This window comes from Heloderma suspectum, chromosome 4, assembly GCF_057233095.1.
Source record: "Heloderma suspectum isolate Gila_16-S chromosome 4, 16-S_ref, whole genome shotgun sequence".
In the NCBI taxonomy this organism is placed as follows: Eukaryota; Metazoa; Chordata; class Lepidosauria; order Squamata; family Helodermatidae; genus Heloderma; species Heloderma suspectum.
Genome location: NC_139461.1, coordinates 133,061,967 through 133,081,166, shown reverse-complemented (window position 1 = coordinate 133,081,166; position 19,200 = coordinate 133,061,967). Strand labels below are relative to the sequence as shown.

General features: G+C 44.1%; 1 protein-coding gene across 3 annotated transcripts in view; it reads left to right on the top strand.

The window, feature by feature from the left end:
• TRIO (trio Rho guanine nucleotide exchange factor) overlaps window positions 1-19,200 on the top strand; it is a 339,772-nt gene that overhangs the window by 179,958 nt on the left and 140,614 nt on the right. For all 3 annotated transcript variants that reach the window (XM_084850577.1, XM_084850576.1, XM_084850575.1), the window contains exons 15-20: window positions 1,648-1,814; window positions 4,912-5,031; window positions 9,297-9,488; window positions 10,990-11,139; window positions 15,437-15,551; window positions 18,925-19,040. In XM_084850577.1, coding sequence (XP_084706703.1) covers window positions 1,648-1,814; window positions 4,912-5,031; window positions 9,297-9,488; window positions 10,990-11,139; window positions 15,437-15,551; window positions 18,925-19,040 — 860 coding nt within the window. The remainder of the gene's footprint in view (window positions 1-1,647; window positions 1,815-4,911; window positions 5,032-9,296; window positions 9,489-10,989; window positions 11,140-15,436; window positions 15,552-18,924; window positions 19,041-19,200) is intronic.

Here is a 19,200-nt window from a genome sequence, read left to right as displayed (position 1 = left end):
ACATATCTTAGGCATACCCTGTAAGTTTTTCTGACTTTGAATAGCAGAATCCCCCACACCATATTAAGAAACGAGCCCCTCTCCCCAGTTCAGAAGCAGTTTGTCCTTTCATCCTGGGGTTTCCTGTTTGAGAAACGCAAGACCAAAGCCCTCTTGAGCACACAGAACTACTTGGACTGTTCTTTGAATCTCAGTCAGGATTGTGTGGAATTTTACACTCATCAGTCTGGAAATCCTATATGTACAGAGGGAGGTGAGCCCATACACACCCACATCACTGTGTGTCCAACATATGGCATATGAGAAGTAACAGGTTCCCGTTCATGTCTTGGAAGGATCAGTGGGAGCATGCATGTACTGAAATACTCACATGCTGCCTAGTGGAGACAGTGGGTTGGATCCAGATTGACCATTCTGTGAACAGAAGAGCTCCTTCTGTTCACAGAAAGCTCTGGGATGCAGCAAACGCCACCCTTCTGGAGGATGGGAACAGGGAGACAATATCTGTGAATTCTCTCTTCTCCTTGAAGCTCCCTGCAGTGTCTCTCATGGTGCTCTGGAGGGTCCTCCTGCCCTCCAAAGCAGCTTTTTAGGAGGCGGACTGCAGAAGTGCCTCTCCACCCCTTCCCTCCCATGCAAGTGGAACTCTGCTAAGTGTAACCCTGGATCCAACCCATTGCATGGTATGTATAATGGCAGGTGCACTTATGGGGCTGTCCTACCATGCACATGAGGTGACTGGATTGGTCAGCGTGAAGTGGCTTGGAGGTAGCTGAGATTTCTGTATGCGTGTAGCCATATCTCGTTCCCACTGGTGGTAGGTCTATATGAATAAGCTGTCTTAGTTAGAGATTTTTTTGCTATGTTTAAAACAGAATAGTTTCCTATATGTACTCTGAGGCTGTCTGTTTCCAGTGGAATGTCTATCACACAGTGTTCTAAAACAACAGAAGAAAAAACTGTGGTATCAGCTGGTCAAAAGTACAAAGTACAACTAGGCCAAAAACCAAGTGGAGGTGAGAAGCACTGACAGAATCCAAGTCCTGTTCCTAACAGTGGCAGTGATGCTGATACTATTCCCAGAAAAATGCGTATATTTTAGTGTCTTTAACAGAAATAGATGGAAAGGATCATTAATCTTGCAGTGGAACCGATACATTTGTTGAAAAATCATACTTCAGTGGCTGAAACATTGATGTATTAAACACAGACCTAGGCTCAACTTGACATTGCATCAAAAACTACCCCCGACCTTTGGTTAACCCAAAGCCTAGACAGTTTATATGCTTCTGCTGCTGTCCGTAGGGGCAAGGTGGCATGTGGAGCTCTGAAGCTCCGGTTCTCTGACCGTAGGAGATCCCTGTTGGGCACCACTGCTACTTCTTTTCATTCCATCCCACCCCACCCCACCCCACCCCATTCTCATCTGCCAGCAAACAGAGTTCTTTCAAGCCCAATTTTACAGTCACCTGCATGCCTGCCTTAAAAATATATAAGAAGAGATTTTATGCTCACCATTAAAAAAAACCCTGCATGCTACATTTGCAAAGCAGAGCCCTATTACGTATCATCTGACGATGTATGGGTAACATTTCAGTAGAAGAGAGTCTCACATGCAAAGGTGTAATTCATGGATGGTGGTTTCAGGTGTGGAGCTGCTCTGCGACAGGGATGTGGACATGGCAACTCGGGTGCAGGACTTGCTGGAATTCCTCCATGAAAAGCAGCAGGAGCTGGACTTGGCAGCAGAGCAGCATCGGAAACACTTGGAACAGTGTGTGCAGCTGCGCCACCTGCAGGCTGAAGTCAAGCAGGTATAAGGCAGCCGTACGCCACATGATGATATCTGCTCCTTACGCAGCCTTTGCTGCAAAATGAGCATACGGTATCCCCACGTCGTTACTTTAAGCGATTGTGTAAGTCTTTTTGCAAACATGGCAACTGCATCGCAGCAGTTCGTGTGAATTATTCCCAATGAGATGACATAAAATACTTTGCTGTGTTACATACATGCTCACCCTACACGCAAGTATTTAAACTACCAAAACACTCCTTTAAAAAAACAAGCCACAAACCCCATGAGCTTCTCTGCAGAAGATGTAGGTGTGGTCCGTAAGAAACAGTTCCCAGGCAAGCGCTGCTGAAATTGATAGGAGTCGTCCAGTACCATCATTTCTATAATGGAGCCATGTTGTTAGCCATGATAGCAAAATGAAACCTCCATATTCAGAGACACTGTACCTCTGAATACCAGATGCTGGGGACAAATAACAGTAAGTGTTTCAGAGACATCTGGCTGGCCACTGTTGGAAACAAAATGCTGGACTAGATGGACCTCTGGAGTGACCCAGAAGGGCTCTTTGTACATCCCATAGGAGCTGTTCTGAGCAGATTCCTTTGTATTCTTCATGGTGCGTGAATATTCTGCTGCTTGAATTGCTGCTCTAATACTATTGTGATATTACTATATCTCGTCTTACCCCTCCTACTAAATCTGGTTTTAAAATCTTTGAGAGTTTCTTTAAATTAACTATTTATGTGTAGAGTGTGTAGCTTATAGCAGCCAGGTAGCTTTAACACCAGGTTGTGTGTGCATCTGAGTATGAAGAAAACAGAAGGTGAGCATCCAAAGTAGATCACAAAGAAGAGAAACAGGTTCTCGGGATGAAAAATTTAATTTATTGTATGAAGCCCATTGCAAGGTTTCTTACAATAAATTCAGTTTTACATGAGAACCTGTGTATCCTTTTTGTGATCTGCATCTGAATATGTACACAACTAAAGTATCTGGTCAATTTGGTCGTTGTTGGAATAAATAGGATTAATTTTTTAAAAGAACTTTTTTATCCTGCCTTTTAGCAAAAGCTTTTGAAGCAGCTAACAAAAGTTTAAAAGCCATAAACATACAATAATGACAAAATGCTGAAACATACACCCAGAATAGCTGTGAAAAAAATTAATACCCCTATAAATGTACTAGGCCAAGAAGTCCGCTGTAACTTTAAAAATGGCAACAGTAGCTTCCCTATTGGCTGTTTTCCTATGAAAAGTTATTCATCAGGCCCCTGTTGGAGGCTGCACTTTTATCACAATATGCTAGTCCTCCTCCTTGTAAGACTTGAGGAGCCTTGCTTACAAACTGCTCACTTCTGATTTACATAAATACAGTTCTATCAAAACGATGAGCAGCTGTATGCAGTTGCAGACCTGTAATGAATGATACAACACAAATCAATTTGTGGGACAGTTATGCATTATTAAAATGTGCTCCGATAGACTTAACACAAGTCTGGAGGAAAACCAGAACAGGAACTTGGATGGGGAAAATCTTTTTAAAAAATAAACAGAAAGTCCTGATGAGGGCCCATCTCACATTTGAAATGTCTCATAGATATGCCCGTTATGAATATTGGGTTATCTTGACACAAATACTAAAGGTTATTTTTATGCTATTGTTAAATTATGAATTAAAATTTAATGCTATGTATTTGAGACCAAAACAGCTCTATTGATTTTTTTTTCTTTTAAATGTGTGTGTATGAAGATGAGTTGGTGGAATTTTGTATGGTTTTTATCTTGTACGCTGCCTTGAGAAGGTTTTACTGTTAAAGGCGACCTAAAAGTAATTTAAAAGAAATAAATAAAGAACAAAAGATTAATACCATTCCATAATCTTGAGCATGGGAATTCTCAACTAGAATTTCGATTCCAGAAGTCTCATAGTTGAAATGCTTTTGAGCAGTAGAAAGTTCTTTTATGTTCTAACACAAGTGACCTTGATACAAAAATACATATTTCATTTTTAAGCCAGGAAGGAAGATGTCTTGCTGTTTTCCCTCTGATCTGGAAAAAGCTTCGCAGCTCGGCAGGTGTTCAATCAGACAGTAAAGCATGTTTTGCTGTTTGCTGCATTTTATTTCCTGTGGCACTCGATGCGCAGTTCCTTTTGTTAATGATTGTGACTTCCTGTCAGATTGGCTGCTGTTGGGCTGGGGTACCCAAGGATACCTTTTCAACAGTCAATACAGGCTTTGGCTTAAGTAAAATGGGGGGTGGTAGGAATAAGGTGATGGGACTTACCGTGGCATTGCTTTTTCAAAAAAAGCGCTATACAGAAATGCAGGCAATTGGCAATTGAACCCTTTGCACTCTATTTTAACACTTTCCTTTCTATGCTTTGTATCTTGCACAGGCTTTTTAACACTTCCCTAACTTTACTTTATAAAAACTATAATTTTTACAGGTAGATTTTTGTTTGAATTAGTCTGTCTTCTGTATAATTGAGGAAAAAAGAAGCTGTACTCTATAAAGATGGAAGGAATTCATCACCATGGGACTTCATCAGCTTGTCTATTTTTAGTATCCCTCTTTAATAAAGTGCATATTCACAGTTGGTATTTCATTATTGTCAGAAAAATGCAGCTACATGTTGAGCTGCTATTTATAAGGATGTAGTAACTTTATTCTCTTGCATGTATTCTCCCTGCTTTCTCTGCCTGGATTCTTCATAAAGTCTAACAATTGTTAACCCTGGCCCACAATGCACCTTTCAGAATCCTGATTTAAAACTTGATTAATAACAAAGCCAGGGGTGGAGGTGGAAATGGAGAGAGATAGGGTGGAGTGAGAGCACCATCTAATGGCCCAACCCCAGTGTCTTAACTGCAGAAAGCCTGGTCTCCACCAGGGCAAAGAACCGAAAACTGAAGTAAGCTTCATAATAATGCTGTCCAAATATAACTGAACTTCAGGAAAGCCTTATGAAGGCTCCATCTGTGATGTTGCAGCTTCAAATGAATCCCACATCTGCAAGTACTGCTGCTTAACAGTTAACAAGATTAATTTTAAAACGTGTTGCTCCAGCCATAAAGAGAACTTTCTAAGTTATGCTGTCATGCCCTTCCTTTTCAGGTATTGGGCTGGATCCGAAATGGGGAGTCCATGTTAAATGCTGGCCTGATCACTGCCAGCTCGCTGCAAGAGGCTGAACAGCTACAGCGTGAGCATGAGCAGTTCCAGCACGCAATAGAGGTAAAAGTGTTTGGGGCTATTCTGTTTGACTTCGCTGCCCAGCATAGTATAAAATGACATCCTTTTTGCCATTTATACTTGAAGAACAATTTGGTTTACATTTTATGAGTTTGATAGTTACACTACTTCAATACAGTGGATTGAATATGCTGGTTTGATCATTCTTCAATCGCCAGATATCAGTAGGTGATCCAGGAGACAAGGCTATTAATTTGTCATAGGTCTGGCACTAGCCGCACGGTACCCATGAGTACTTTCAGTCAATCTTCTGTAGGTCTGCTCATGCATATTAGCAAGCAAAAGATGACTGAAGTATTTGCCAGCATGGTACAACTTTATGTGAAGGGTTTGTCGTCGCTGCCTCAAGAAGAGGAGGTAGTGTTTGGAAAGTAGTTCACTAGTACACATGCACCACAGTGGTGCTTTGCAGGCAGAAGATTCCAGGTTCAATCCCTGGCATCTTCAAGGAATGGCTAAGAAAGACTGTGGAAGACTGTTTGAAGCCCTGGAGAGCTGCTGCCAGTCAGTGTAGACAATACTGAGCTAGATGGACCAATGGTCTGGATCAGTACAAGGTAGCTAACAGCACCAGGACAAAACAAAGATTAAAAACTCTGTTCATAAATATAATACCTTTTAGGTAATTAATACCTATAATACTTTAATACCTATAATACTCTGTTATAAATATATACCTTTTAGTATTTTGTGTTTCATGGGCTAGAATTCATCACTTAAGATTGGTTGACCAAGTTCATCTTACCGGGGCGGCATAGTTGCCCAAGGCTAAATCCCACACCATTCCGGTAGCGTCTGGATGGAGGAGTCATGTGGGATGCAGCAGCATTGGCACCACTGTTCCTGGGTGCTGGAGGTGCTGATGTGCTTGCCGGTTTACATGATCTGTCCATCCGGTATGATTTCTTCATTTAGATCAGTGTGGGATTCAGCTGTGGGGAAGCAACATCAGGCTGCTCAAGTAAGCTTTGAATCAGGCTGGCTTTGATGTTCATTTTTCTTGGCATAACAGAGCAATCCTATGTTCACATTTGCCCTGCAGACCAGATCCACCCCTGTTTCACCAACAGAAGCTCCACAGCATCCTAAGCTCTGCCTGTGATCATGGTTGAGTGGGGGGGGGGGGATGTTCGTCTCTTACAGTTTTCCTTCCCATTGATCTGGGGGGGATTAGTTTTCCCTATCCCAGATGTGGTGTTACTTTCCGCCCTCGGGGAGTGTGTCAGTGAATTGACGGGGCTTAGGATGCCGCATCACAGACCCCTGTCCATTGCAGCCCTGTTTTCAGTCCCTCCGCCCCAACAACCTGGATAGTAAAGTGCTTCCAAACGCAGAGTGGCCCTGTGGGTGGACTGGAGGGGTTCCGACCACTGACATTTTGTTCTGCACATGGAGCTCCCTCTCTGCATGCAGACCTACACGTCCACGATATCCTGTATCCACTCAGCGAGCAAATCTGGTCTACAGGGTTGCACCTTTACTTGACTAAAATCCATAGTACTGAAAACATCCCTGTAGGATTAACCTTCTGCTACTGTGCATGTTAAGACCGGAGTGCTTAAAATTGCTGAAAGTAAAATCCTTTGCTTTGTTTGTTGGGAAGCTTTTTATTTTCAGGAAGCCTTCGTACTACAGCCATTGCCTTCTGTTCTGTGGAGTTTTCTGTTTTCCCTTTCTGTTGTTCACAGTTTGCAGTGTGTGTGTCCACACTCTTGACAGCTTTGGTAGCTTTTCAGTATAACATTCTTTCCCTATAGATATTTGTCCTTGTAGGGGATAAATGTGTAGGAATTTGAATTGGGGTACTTTGCTAGACTATGATAGAGCTGGGTATGTACTGGTTATACTTAAGGATTCCAGATAAAAGTTAGGTTCCAACCCTGAACATTTGATTTGCCCTCCAATACACACACTCCCTAGGACCTGGGGCTTGTGCTGAATGCACCTGATGTCTAAGCCAAAGGGAACTAGGAATCTGCATAGCTGCTGTTGCATGCCACACAATACGTAATATAACCTCAGCAAACAGTCCAGTACATTTATGTAGAATCCTGAAACATTCTGCTAGAGAGACAGTCGGGTAGTCAGTAGCTGCTGGTTGAAATGGGTTTCCTTCTCCATTGGAAGAAGCTGTGCTGTACCGACTGAAAGAAAAGTAGTTGCCTCCACAAAGCTTAATCAGCCCTGGGTGACCACTCCTTGGATTTCCATCAATACTGAGAAGTTGTCTAGTCGTTCCAGGTGGGAAAATGTTCTCCTTTGTGGTACCACCTCTGACTATGGGAAGACTTCCCAGCTTGCACAACATGATCAGAGAGCTTCTGGAACTGCTGTTGCAATTGTCCCAGGGCTCCACTATTTGCCAGAAGGAGAGTCAGATACTTTTGTTCTCCTGTGGTGCTTCTCTTCCTTTGCTTCCTTTAGGTCTGCTTTGATGGAGCTTCTGGCAGAGTCATAGCCTAAGAAAAAGCTTAGACAAGGTGGGAACAGGGAACACCTACAAGGAATGGAGAGGCCTGTAACCCCATTTCAGGAGTAAGGAGGTTTGGGGCACCCAGCAATACTACTGTCTCTTGACTTCTGAGATAAGGCTGCTGTTGTTGTTACTTAAAAGAGACCCCATTGCAAGAGCCAGTTCTGATGAAATGGTCTGCGTTTCCATGGGATGGTACAGTGAAAAATACTGCACCATGACATCATCAGCAGTGTAACTTGTCCAAGAGAATCATATGAATTAATATTAGCAATAATAAATAGCTTGGCACTCTGTAAAGCAGCTTTCCCCAACCTGGTGCCCTCCAGATGTTTTGGACTTCAGCTCCCATCAGCCCCAGCCAGCATAGCCAATGGTAAGGAATGATGGGAGTTGTAGTCCAAAACATCTGGAGGGCATCAGGTTGGGTAAGACTGTTGTAAAGAACATACAGTAGCCTAAGCAGGTGGGGAGAAAACAAGTTTGCGAGTTCCTGCCCCAAAGAGCTTTCAGTCCAAATTATAAGAGCAGGGGACATAACAAAAGGAAGGTGAGGGAAAGGCAAATGTAACGTGGGATGAATGTGAGCAAATGCAGTTGCACATAGTCAACCTGGACACCTTTTTTGACAGAAAAGTGGGATATAAATCAAATAATAAATAGATAGGTTGGGGATGAGCATTAAAGGGCTAAACTAGACTTTGCAGGAAAAGGTGAGTATTGAGGGGAAATTTGAAGGAAGAAGTGGGGCTGGCACCCAAAACTCACTCCTAGGTTCTTCATCATTCTGGCTCATGGGATAGCTCGAACAATAACATATCCACAATGATAGTCCTAAAAGTCAAGCTGGGGTTGTAGAATGGTATGCCTGTGACTGTCCCCCTCTATTGGATTTTCTTCCTTTTCTTTCCTTTCCCCAAAGATGATGGGGGAGAGGGCAGTGGCAGGAGAAAGGGGGAGAAGATGCTACTTACATTTCTCATGGTATGTGCATCTAGCTGATGTGCAATTGCAGTGTAATCACCCAAGAAGAATAAGAAATCAAAGGGATGACATTAGGGGTGTACGAAATCAACTTACCCTTCCGATTCGGGGGGGGGGGCAATCCGTCCCTCCCCCCGGAATCCTCCCTGGCTGGCTCCGCTCCGCAGGGAGTCCACAGAGCTGCCAGCTGGGCCTGTCCGCAGCTGGACTTCCGTCCGCTGCCAGGCTGCAGCCGCAAATGGCGTCCAGTGTAGGGGACGCCATTTGCGTCCCTGCTTTAGCTGTGATAGGCTTCGTAAATCTTTACATAGCCTATCACGGCAAAGAGCAGGGATGCAAATGGCGTCTGCTATGCCATTTGCATCCCTGCTTTAGCCATGATAGGCTATGCAAAGATTTACGTAGCCTATCACGAAAAGAGTAGCGATGCAAATGGTGTAGCGGATGCCATTTGCGTCCCTGCTGTTTGCCGTGATAGGCTACGTAAAGATTTACATAGCCTATCACAGCTAAAGCAGGGACGCAAATGGCATCCGCTACGCAAGACACCATTTGCAGCCGCAGACCGGGGCAGCGGACAGACTGGACCGGACTGGCCGGTGGCAGGTAGGGTCCGTCCGGGGAGAATTTCGCGGGGTAGTGGAGGGGAGTGGTCCATTCCGCCATGGACTCCGGGAGTCATTGGAGTCCGTGGCGGAACTCTCCGCCATCCTTAGCTGACATGAACCTGTTTTGAAGATGCTCAGGATGTGTTCATGAATTGTGGCCTTTTCTGTTTGCATTTGATTAGAAAACGCACCAGAGTGCACTGCAAGTGCAGCAGAAAGCCGAGGCCATGTTGCAGGCGAATCACTATGACATGGACATGATCAGGGACTGTGCTGAGAAGGTGGCCTCTCATTGGCAGCAGCTGATGCTCAAGATGGAAGATCGGCTCAAACTTGTGAACGCCTCTGTGGCCTTTTACAAAACGTCGGAGCAGGTAAGTTATGAAGTGACTTTTTAAGCCCAAGAGTGTAGCTACTGGTATCAACTGTTCACTTTAAGAGCTGCTTTTTATAGCAGATTAGTTTTGAAGTCCAGATTCACTCAGCCGAGGTTAATAAGGGAAGCCAATTCCATTTTGTAGACTCTGATCATTTGCTCTATTCTGTACGTTGCCATCCAGCATTGCACTAGTACTTGGAAACTGACAACTGTGTTTCTGTTCATAGCTTTAGAGCCCCCTCAGCACCTTTTTTTTCCTGAGGTGAGCATGCTCTGCCTGTTTTTTATTTGAAATAAAATCCACAATTTCCTGAAGGGGACTGTGTTTCAAGGAGCAGGTGCTTAGAAGGCTTAAAAGCCTGCTCTTTACTCGTTCTTTTGTTTTCATTTAACTGTTCCATAGGTTCTCAATTTCACTTCAAATGGATCTGTGGTCAGAACTAAATGTTACAGGATTCGTGTTGCTGCCCCCCGCCCAAAGGGAGGCATCCTCTTGTCTTCTCCTCTTATCTCCCCATGTAACATCAAATCACACATTTTATAGAACTAGAACAATCTTCCCCAGCTTGGTGCCCTCCAGATGTGTTGGACTACAGCTCCCATCACCCCTCAGCCAGCATGCCCAAGGGTTGATGGGAGCTTAGTCCAACATATTTGGAAGCTGTCAGGTTGGGGAAGACTGAACTTGAAGCCACTGTGCCGTGAGTTTCCCCCATGTCCACAAGCAGCAGCCACTGGAGTGGAGGTGGGGAAAGCCAAACTGCAGTGACTTCGACATTGTGTGTTTCCTAGCACTCAACCAGCCTTCCCCTACCCGGGTGTCTCCAGATGTTTTGGTCTATAACTCCCATCAGCCTGAGCCAGCATGACTGACGGTCAGGGTTGGTGGAGCTAGAGTCGACATTTGGAGGGGCCCAGGTTGGGCAAGGCTGCAGTAGATACTGTAGGAGGAAGAAAAAGAAGAAGAGACATGGTGCTGCTGTTTTCAGGGGCAGCCATGTGGTTCCAGCCTCTAATTTGATTTTTGAAAAGGAGCCTCAAAGGTAATCACAGCCTAGGAACAACTAAGGAGTGCCAGTGCTAAAGGTAGGCTTACTCATGTTATTATTTACTTGGCTTTAGCAGAATTGAGCTTTGGTAAAGAAGTGTATTCTTTTTTTCATTCTGTGGAAGTACCCAGATATGGAATGGTGACTCAGTCTTTGCTGCATGACTTTGGAGGAAGCAGTCAAATAATAATAATGATAATGATTAAGATGATGATGATAATAATAATTTTATCATCATCATTTTTCACACACACACACACACACACACATATTGCCCCTCCACCCACAGGGTTTCTGAGGTGATATACAAAATTCAGATAAAAACAGCTATAAAAAATTGAGTTGCAGTGATGAGGTGAATGCCAGTTGCCTCCAATATTGACAGTTTGGCCCTCATTCTCAACAGAAGAAATCCTTAGTCTGTTTCCCTTGCCTGTTGACCAATAGGTCTGCAGTGTGCTGGAAAGCTTGGAACAGGAGTACAAGCGGGAAGAAGACTGGTGTGGAGGAGCTGACAAACTGGGCCCCAACTCAGAAACAGACCACGTGACTCCTATGATTAGCAAACATCTTGAACAAAAAGAGGCATTCCTCAAGGTAAGTATGACACCGTCATGTGCCTGTATGTCATATTTAGAGGCTTGATCATGCAATCTTGCATACACAGTAGGCAATGTAGATACCCTAGCCTAATACCTCAGATTCCTACATAGGAAACCTTGTGCCAAATAGCTTTTCTGTGGATAAGGGTGTAGCCATGTGTACAGAACTGCAACTATCCTCCTAAATGAGTTTCCAGTGGAGCTTTATATACATGTGCTGAGTGGTTATCATGAGTAACGCCAACCCCCAATTACTTTTTTTTTTAAATGCGGGGTGGGGGAGGTTTAATTGAGAACAGAGCAGAAGGACAAAAAGGAGAGTGAAGGAGAAAATCGGAGAGTGTTACCAGATGCAAAGGAGACAGAGTACTCCTGTATGACTGATAGTTATATGGAAAAAGAATTATCTGTGGATTACATTCCACCACTGGCAGAACGGATTTCCCTTCCCCCTTGCAGCTCCTGTTGAGGACTATCCAGAGCAGATTTTGGGTTTGCGTGGGGGATACAGGGGGAACTGGAGAGGGTTCAGAGGAGGGCAACAAAGATGATCAGGGGACTGGCAACAAAGCCCTATGAGGAGAGACTGAAAGAACTGGGCATGTTTAGCCTTGAGAAGAGCAGACTGAGGGGAGATAGGATAGCGCTCTTCAAGTACTTGGAAAGCTGTCACAGAGAGGAAGGCCATGATCTCTTCTCCATCATCCCAGAGTGCAGGACCTGGAAGAATGGGCTCAAGTTACAGGAAGCCAGATTCCAGCTGAACATCAGGAAAAAGTTCCTGACTGTTAGAGCAATATGACAATGGAACCAATGACCTAGGGAGGTGGTGGGCTCTCCCACACTGGAGGCATTCAAGACGAGGCTGGGCAGCCATCTGTCGGGGATGCTCTGACTTGGATTCCTGCATTGAGCAGGGGGTTGGACTCGATGGCCTTGTAGGCCCCTTCCAACCCTACTATTCTATGATTATATAAGTTCTGCTCATGTGGTGTTAGATGTGGGAGTGCACGAAAGCCACTTACCTGGTCTCGCAGCTTTTCGCGGTGGGGGGGAGGCGCTTCGCTGCTCTCCCCCCGAAGTTCAGGCGGGGGGGGGAGGCTTCCCGCTTCGCCCGGCCGAAATTCAGGCCGGGGAGGAGGCGCCTCGCCTCGCCCGGCCGCGAAATAAAAAGTTTTTTTAAAAAATACGCCCCCGTGATAGGCTACGTGACGATTAACGTAGCCTATCACGGCTAGCTCTGCAAAGTCAGCCGTGATAGGCTACGTTAATCGTCACGTAGCCTATCACGGGTGACTTAAAAAAAAAAGAAAGCGCGTACGCAAATGGCGGCCCCCATAGGGAGCCGCCATTCACGTTCCTTATTTGGTCGCTGTAGTCTACGTAAAGATTTACGTAGCGTTGCCCTTATTTTCACCGTAGTCTACGTAACCTTTACGTAGACTACAGCGACCAAATAAGGAACACGAATGGCGGCTCCCTATGGGGGCCGCCATTAGCCGTATGCGCTTTTTTTTTTTTTAAGTCACCCGTGATAGGCTACGTGACGATTTACGTAGCCTATCACGGCTGACTTTGCAAATCTAGCCGTGATAGGCTACGTTAATCGTCACGTAGCCTATCACGGGGGCGTTTTTTTTTTTTTTTACTTTTATTGGAATGGTGGCGGCGGCAGCCGGTCGAAAGATCGGCTGCCGCCCCCGCCCCTGACGAAGACCCGACGAACCGCCGCCGGGACCCGCCGCCGGGAGGGACAATCGGGAAAGGTAAGTCCCGTCCCAGGGGGGGTGCGGGGGGCGGGGGGGTGCGGAGAATTTCTCCCCGAAACTTCTTCGGGGGGCCGAACACGTTGGCGCTCAGCCCCCCGATGTTTCTGGGAGAAATTCTCCGCCATCCCTAGTTGGATGTCACCCAGCAGTAGCAACTTCGCATGCCTTCATGACAAGCTTCACTTGCCAAACCTTTCTGCATACAGCTGTTAAAGATCCCACTGCCTTTTCTTCCTTTGTATCTTGTTACTCTAAAGAGAGGGAATACATGTAATATAAAATGTAAATATGGGTACTAGATCTGATGGAGTTGAAAGTAACTGCTGTCATTCCATTATAGTGTTCTGGCAGTTCTTGTACTAGTATGCTAGCACTAATCTGCATCTCCTGGAGAAAAATGTTACACCTTAAAAATAAGTCATGGTTGCCAAAGGAAACAAGTTTGGAAAGAGAAACGGGATGCGGCAAGATGTTCTAGAAAGCTACCTGGGGGGAAAAATAGGAAAAGGTGGCTTCTCAGAATAGCAAGTAAAAGCTGTTAGAGTGCAGTTAGTTAATTGAAGAAAGAACGCTGGAGAAATGCGGGAAGCACAAGGACATCAAGCAGCTTGATTACCCATTTAATATGAAAGCAAATTTATTTTTGCATTTTCTTTTTAGTATTACCAGAAAATAAGGCTTACAAGAACCTTGGCAAAAACCGCAGCAAATCTTGCGGCACCCTAACAGCTATGAGATTTATTATGGCATAAACCTTTTTGGACTACAGAACACTTCATCCATAAATGTTGTTATTCCTTGGGTGGTAGTTCTAAAGAACTTTAGAAAGTTCTAAAGAATAAGAACTTTTTAGCCAATGTATTTTATCAGGGTGGGGATGACTGATTAGAGCAGGGAGTTCCAGCTGCTACAATCATCACCTCTCTTTCTTTTTTAAAGCAGACTTTCTACTGGAATTCTGTGTTCATTTTTAGGGTAGACAGCATCTCTGAAAACAAAAATGGGGGTGAATAGAATGTTCAAGATGCCTAAAAAGAATCTCTGAGAAGAGATTAAATGCACGGACATGGATGGGATATGCTGCAGTGACTATGGAGAGTGCATTTTGCTACCTACTTTGGCCATCTCTCTTCTGACCCCATGTCAAAAAGACCATATGTAAAGGAGGACCTCAAGCTGTACATTATGCAAAATGTACATTATGCATTATTCCCTTGTATTTACTATTTAGCCCAATAATATACATGGCTATTGGGAAGTAAATCCCACTGAGTTCCTAATATGTATGTTTAGGATTGCAGCCTTTGTACCTCTCTGTGGTCTACTCAGATGTCCAGCTAGCCTCCTTGCTTGGTAGCTTTGGGCTTCAAGAGATTGGTTTCAATGCTGTTTCCACTGGATGTAATTGATACACTTGCATTATCAGATAACTTGCTCGGCCTTATGTTAAAGTTTGGTTTTTATCTTGTTATGCATTGTCCCTCTACCTGGCAGACTCTGAATCTCCAAAGCTAGCACTCCTGCTATTTTGAAGCTGACTCACTTAAGAGATGATGATTATTTTTACCTGCACTTATGTTGTCTTTCTAGTCTGCTGGGCCAACACAGCACTGGTTCTCCTTGAATGTGATCTGCAGATTATGGATGCTAGCAGATCCATAATAAGCTGGGGCAGCTGGTCACATCAAACAACTATTTCCCTATTAGTAATGAGAGCAAAACACAGTATGACGATTTGTGTGCGGAGCTTACCATGAAAGGATTTAGTCTGCTTCACTTCCTGAATGCTGAGTGCTAGTGTAAAAGTATGACCAGCAACTATCCTATGAACTTTACTAAGCATTCATTCTAAACCACTGTGATAACATTTTCCTTGATAAAAAAAAAAATAGCTTGACAGGTGATATCATACAGCCCCACTCTGAAAAACCTCAGTATAGAAGTCTTGTTGGATGTTGGTGGAACACATTTCCATTTAAGTGTGATTGTGATCATGGTGCCTGAATATTTTCCTATCATGTGCTACTGTGTTGGAGAATTTAGGTTGAGTCACAGGAGTCACAGTGGCATAATATAGCACATGGCCTGATGCCAGAAATTGGCATGAGCACAGCAGAAAGAGCCTGTGCTGGTGCCTCTGAGCTTTCCTGCCTGCTCATGTACCAGATCTACAGATTGCCTTAAAATGACAACCCCAGTTAGAGAGGGAAGACAACAAAATAATAGATTTACAGAAAAGTGGCCCTGTACTGGTGTTACAAGAATCAAGAGAATGTGCAGCCTTTTGTGTTTTTGGGAACCTTGTGATATTTGCTGGTTTTGTTGATAAATCTGATTATACTCTCTGTTGTTTAAATTGTTGATAATATTTGGTCTTATTATTTGTTTGTAACTTTTATATACTGTTGTCAGCACTGTAAAAATAAAAATGGAAAGAGTTTTAAATAAATAAATAAAACGACAACCCCAGTTAGCATCATTTTGTGTATGCGTGTGTTGATGTGTCTGTCTGGTCTCTTCTAGGCATGCACACTGGCTCGGCGAAATGCTGATGTGTTCCTGAAATACCTGCATAGGAACAGTGTAAACATGCCAGGGATGGTGACTCACATCAAGGCCCCTGAACAGCAGGTCAAAAGTAAGTGTGCTTGATTTATCTTAATGTGGTTCAGCAGTTCTGTTGGGAAGTTAGTGATGATGTTCAGTTTCTTCTTTTCGTGGTACACAAGACACACACAAAGAGAAGGTGCAAGTCTGTTGTGTGTCAACTCTCACTGTTTGCTTTAACATCTGAAGCCATTCTCAAGGTAGTAGAGGTTGTAGTTGACACTGTGAAAAAAGCACTATGGGATCATTTTAATAAAATGTCGAAGTAGTGGAAACAGTACATCTTGCATGCAACAAAATATTTTAAGCTCAGATATAGTATTAATAAAAAATAACAACACTAGGGGGGTGTCTCCACGAGCGATTTACTCCAAGCTGGCTGCATTTGGAGGTCGTTGGGGATATATGACATCATGGCCATCCAGCACCCACCCCGGAGCTTATCAGGGAAAAACTGGATTTCCTGAGACTGCTTAAAATCCAATTCTTTTCCTAAAGTCGGGTTCTCCCCAGTATAGTTGCTGTGTGCCCCAACCCCCGCATTGACCTCAGGTATGCTAGCCCTGCCCAGGGGTGTACCTTTCACCCTGACCCCGGTCAAGGGGTGTTTCCTTTGTGTTTCCTGTCCCTGCACAAACCAGTTAGTGTCTCAGAAGTAACTTCAGCGTGATCAGTTAGCCTTGGCCCCTGAATGCACACATCAGAATTTACAGAGATCCCCCAATTGAATTAGCACATTTTAAAGTATTAATTCCCTAAAAGCTGTAAAGCACTTCCTCAAAGCTGCGATTCTCCATTGTTTGGTTTATTGCCATTGGGAAGTCACTACTTCCACCTTTGATCTTTCCGATCCTGTGCATCGAGTTAGAAAGGGGGCTGGTTTCCCATCCATCTCCCTTCCCTGTCTTTCCCAGCACAAACATATATGTGTCTACTCGGGAGTAACTCCCACTGTAGTCAATGAGGCTTGTCCCCAAACTGCACGCTCCCGAGGTTCCCATGAATCAAAATAACGCATTTAGAGAGCCTTAATGTTGAAGCTTTGATTGACTGCAGCAGGTCAGCAAGAACACGGTGTTCCTTTCATGATTGTCAGGGGGGCAGGGGAAGAGAGAGAGAAAGAGAGTGATTTCTGTGGATACAGGGGAGGAAACCTCCCAAGATTTTATCAAAGGAGAAAGTGGGGAGAACCTGGATGGGGGTGGGGGGGTGGGGAGGGAGCTCCTGCCAGTCAGATGACATTCATTCCACCCCCACCCCCCACCCGGAAGTATGTTCTGTGAAGTGACTGCAATACACTTGCTCGTAGAGCCCTGCGTAGACCAAAGCCGGCTCCTTGAAAAATCTGGGTAAGCCATGATTGGCTTCTCCTTCCGTCTCCTTCCGTTGTTGTAGAAAAAACCCCTAGCAAATATTCTAAGCACATTTACTCTGGTACATGTTTGTTTAAATTATACATCTACACATGCATGTGTGTTTAACTTTTTATTTATACAGATTTTTTTAAAAAACATTGTCATAAAAATAAAATTTCAAAAAATAAATGCAATGTAGCTTTACTATAGACATTAAAAAACATAAAATAATCAAAACCTATACATTCAGAAAGCAGGAAACATTCAAGAATGAAACCAGTGTCCTATGCAGTGCTTACCTTTTTAAGCCCTACAGGAGACCTAATCACTCATTTCCACTCACATCAGTGGGAAAGGGGGGCCACCCCTGCCATCGCATCACGTGACACCCCCCACACACATACACACGCATATGCTATCCACACTTCGGGGAAACTTCTGACAAGGGGAGCCTGCTCCACATCCCTCTCCCCCCAGTTTAGACCTCAGATCGTGCAGGGTTCTGAATCTTGGGGAAGCCTGCGTGCATTGAATATAGTTCCCTCTTTGGATAATCCCCCAGTATATGGGTACTGGGAAGGGGGACACCAGGGGATGCAATGGCAGGGCCAGTGTGCACAGCCAGGCAGTTGCATGAGAGGGAGTGCATGAATAGGGATATGGTCCTAGTGCTGTCACTTTAAAGCCCTGCATAGTTTGAGATCTGTATCCCCAATGGAACGTGTATTTCTACATGAGCCTGCTCAGGCACTGCAATTCTTTTTGGAGGCTCTCCACCAGCTAACCCTACTGTTGGGGGTGACCAGGGAGAGGACCTTTTCAGTTGTGGTGCCCCATCTGTGGAAATCTCACCCCAGGGACAGTTGCTTGGCACTTACGTTGATACCTTTTAGGTGACCGAAGTCTCCAATCTTTTAAAAGCTCACGGTTTCTTACCTGTTAATGGGACTGTTTTTATCTTCACCATAATAAAAAAGTACTAAAAACAATCAGAACAGTTAAACAAGGAAGTGCTTCCCTACTCTGTCGTTCTGTGTGTGTGTGTGTACAATTTTTGTAAACCACCCTGATTTTTTTTTTTAGTTGAAGGTTGGTATAGAAATCCCTTAAATAAATAAATAATGTGTATACAGTCAGGGCCAGAAATATCGGAACAAAGATAACCGTTTTGGCAGTTGGCCTCTGTACACCACCACACTGAAGTTGAAAGGAAACATACCCAGATGGGAGCGAAGTCAGGACTTTCAGCTGTAATTCAAGGGGTTTGACAAAAGTGGGGCACTAACCATTCAGGAAGGACAGCCAGTGGCCCTGACTGTAAATGAAGAAAGTTTAAGGGCCAATGATAAATAAGGCAGAACACAGAATTAGGATATTGAAAATAAACCAGAGAATTAGGCAAGGTTCTGAAATCACAAGACTTTAATGTATGTGTATCATATGTATATAGAAGTTTGTATTTCGGAGGGTTGTGCTGCTGGTCTTTAAGGTCTCTGGCGTACTCAGTGACTGAGAAGACTCAATAGAGCATACTATGATATAGAGAAAATTCAAACTGTGGCATCCCTGAGTGACTCAACTCTATGTTTAGAAAATGATGGTAGGTACAAGGTTTATTTCATGTGTTGTCCATTTACCATGCATATACATGTAAGACACAAGGCATTCAAGCTTTCCACATCCAGATTATACCAGAGGTGGGGAATGTGTGTCCCTCCAGATGTTGTTGGACTGCAACTCCCATCAGCCCTAGCCAGCATAGCCAATGGTGGTGTATGATGGGAGTTGCAGTCCAACAACATCTGGAGAAACACATATTCCCCATTGCTGGATTATACAGGATTTGTATTTCTAGAAAAATGTACGAGTTGTAGTGAAATTTGTTTTTTAGTCTGTTGTTGCTGCTTGTTCACAACTTTTGCTGAACTGTATCTGCCTTTCCTGTGTACGTTTGAGTTCCACTAGCAGCTTGTCAGATACGTGGGTTTCATAGAAAATCACTTCTAACACAGCCAAGTCAGTTGATTTGTTCTCTTTATGATCCGGCAGATATCCTAAATGAACTCTTCCAGAGGGAAAACCGTGTCTTGCATTACTGGACGATGAGAAAAAGACGCCTTGACCAATGTCAGCAATACGTTGTCTTTGAAAGAAGTGCCAAACAGGTCAGGGCCTGTATTTTAAACAGTCTCTTCTTGCTGATATAGTAGAATTGGAATGCACATATCTGCTTACAGCTCTCCTCCCAGCAGGCAGCTGAGAAAGGAACAAGAGCACATCTTGTTGATTTGTATAGTCTGTGCTGAAAAATACCCTTTTGTCCCT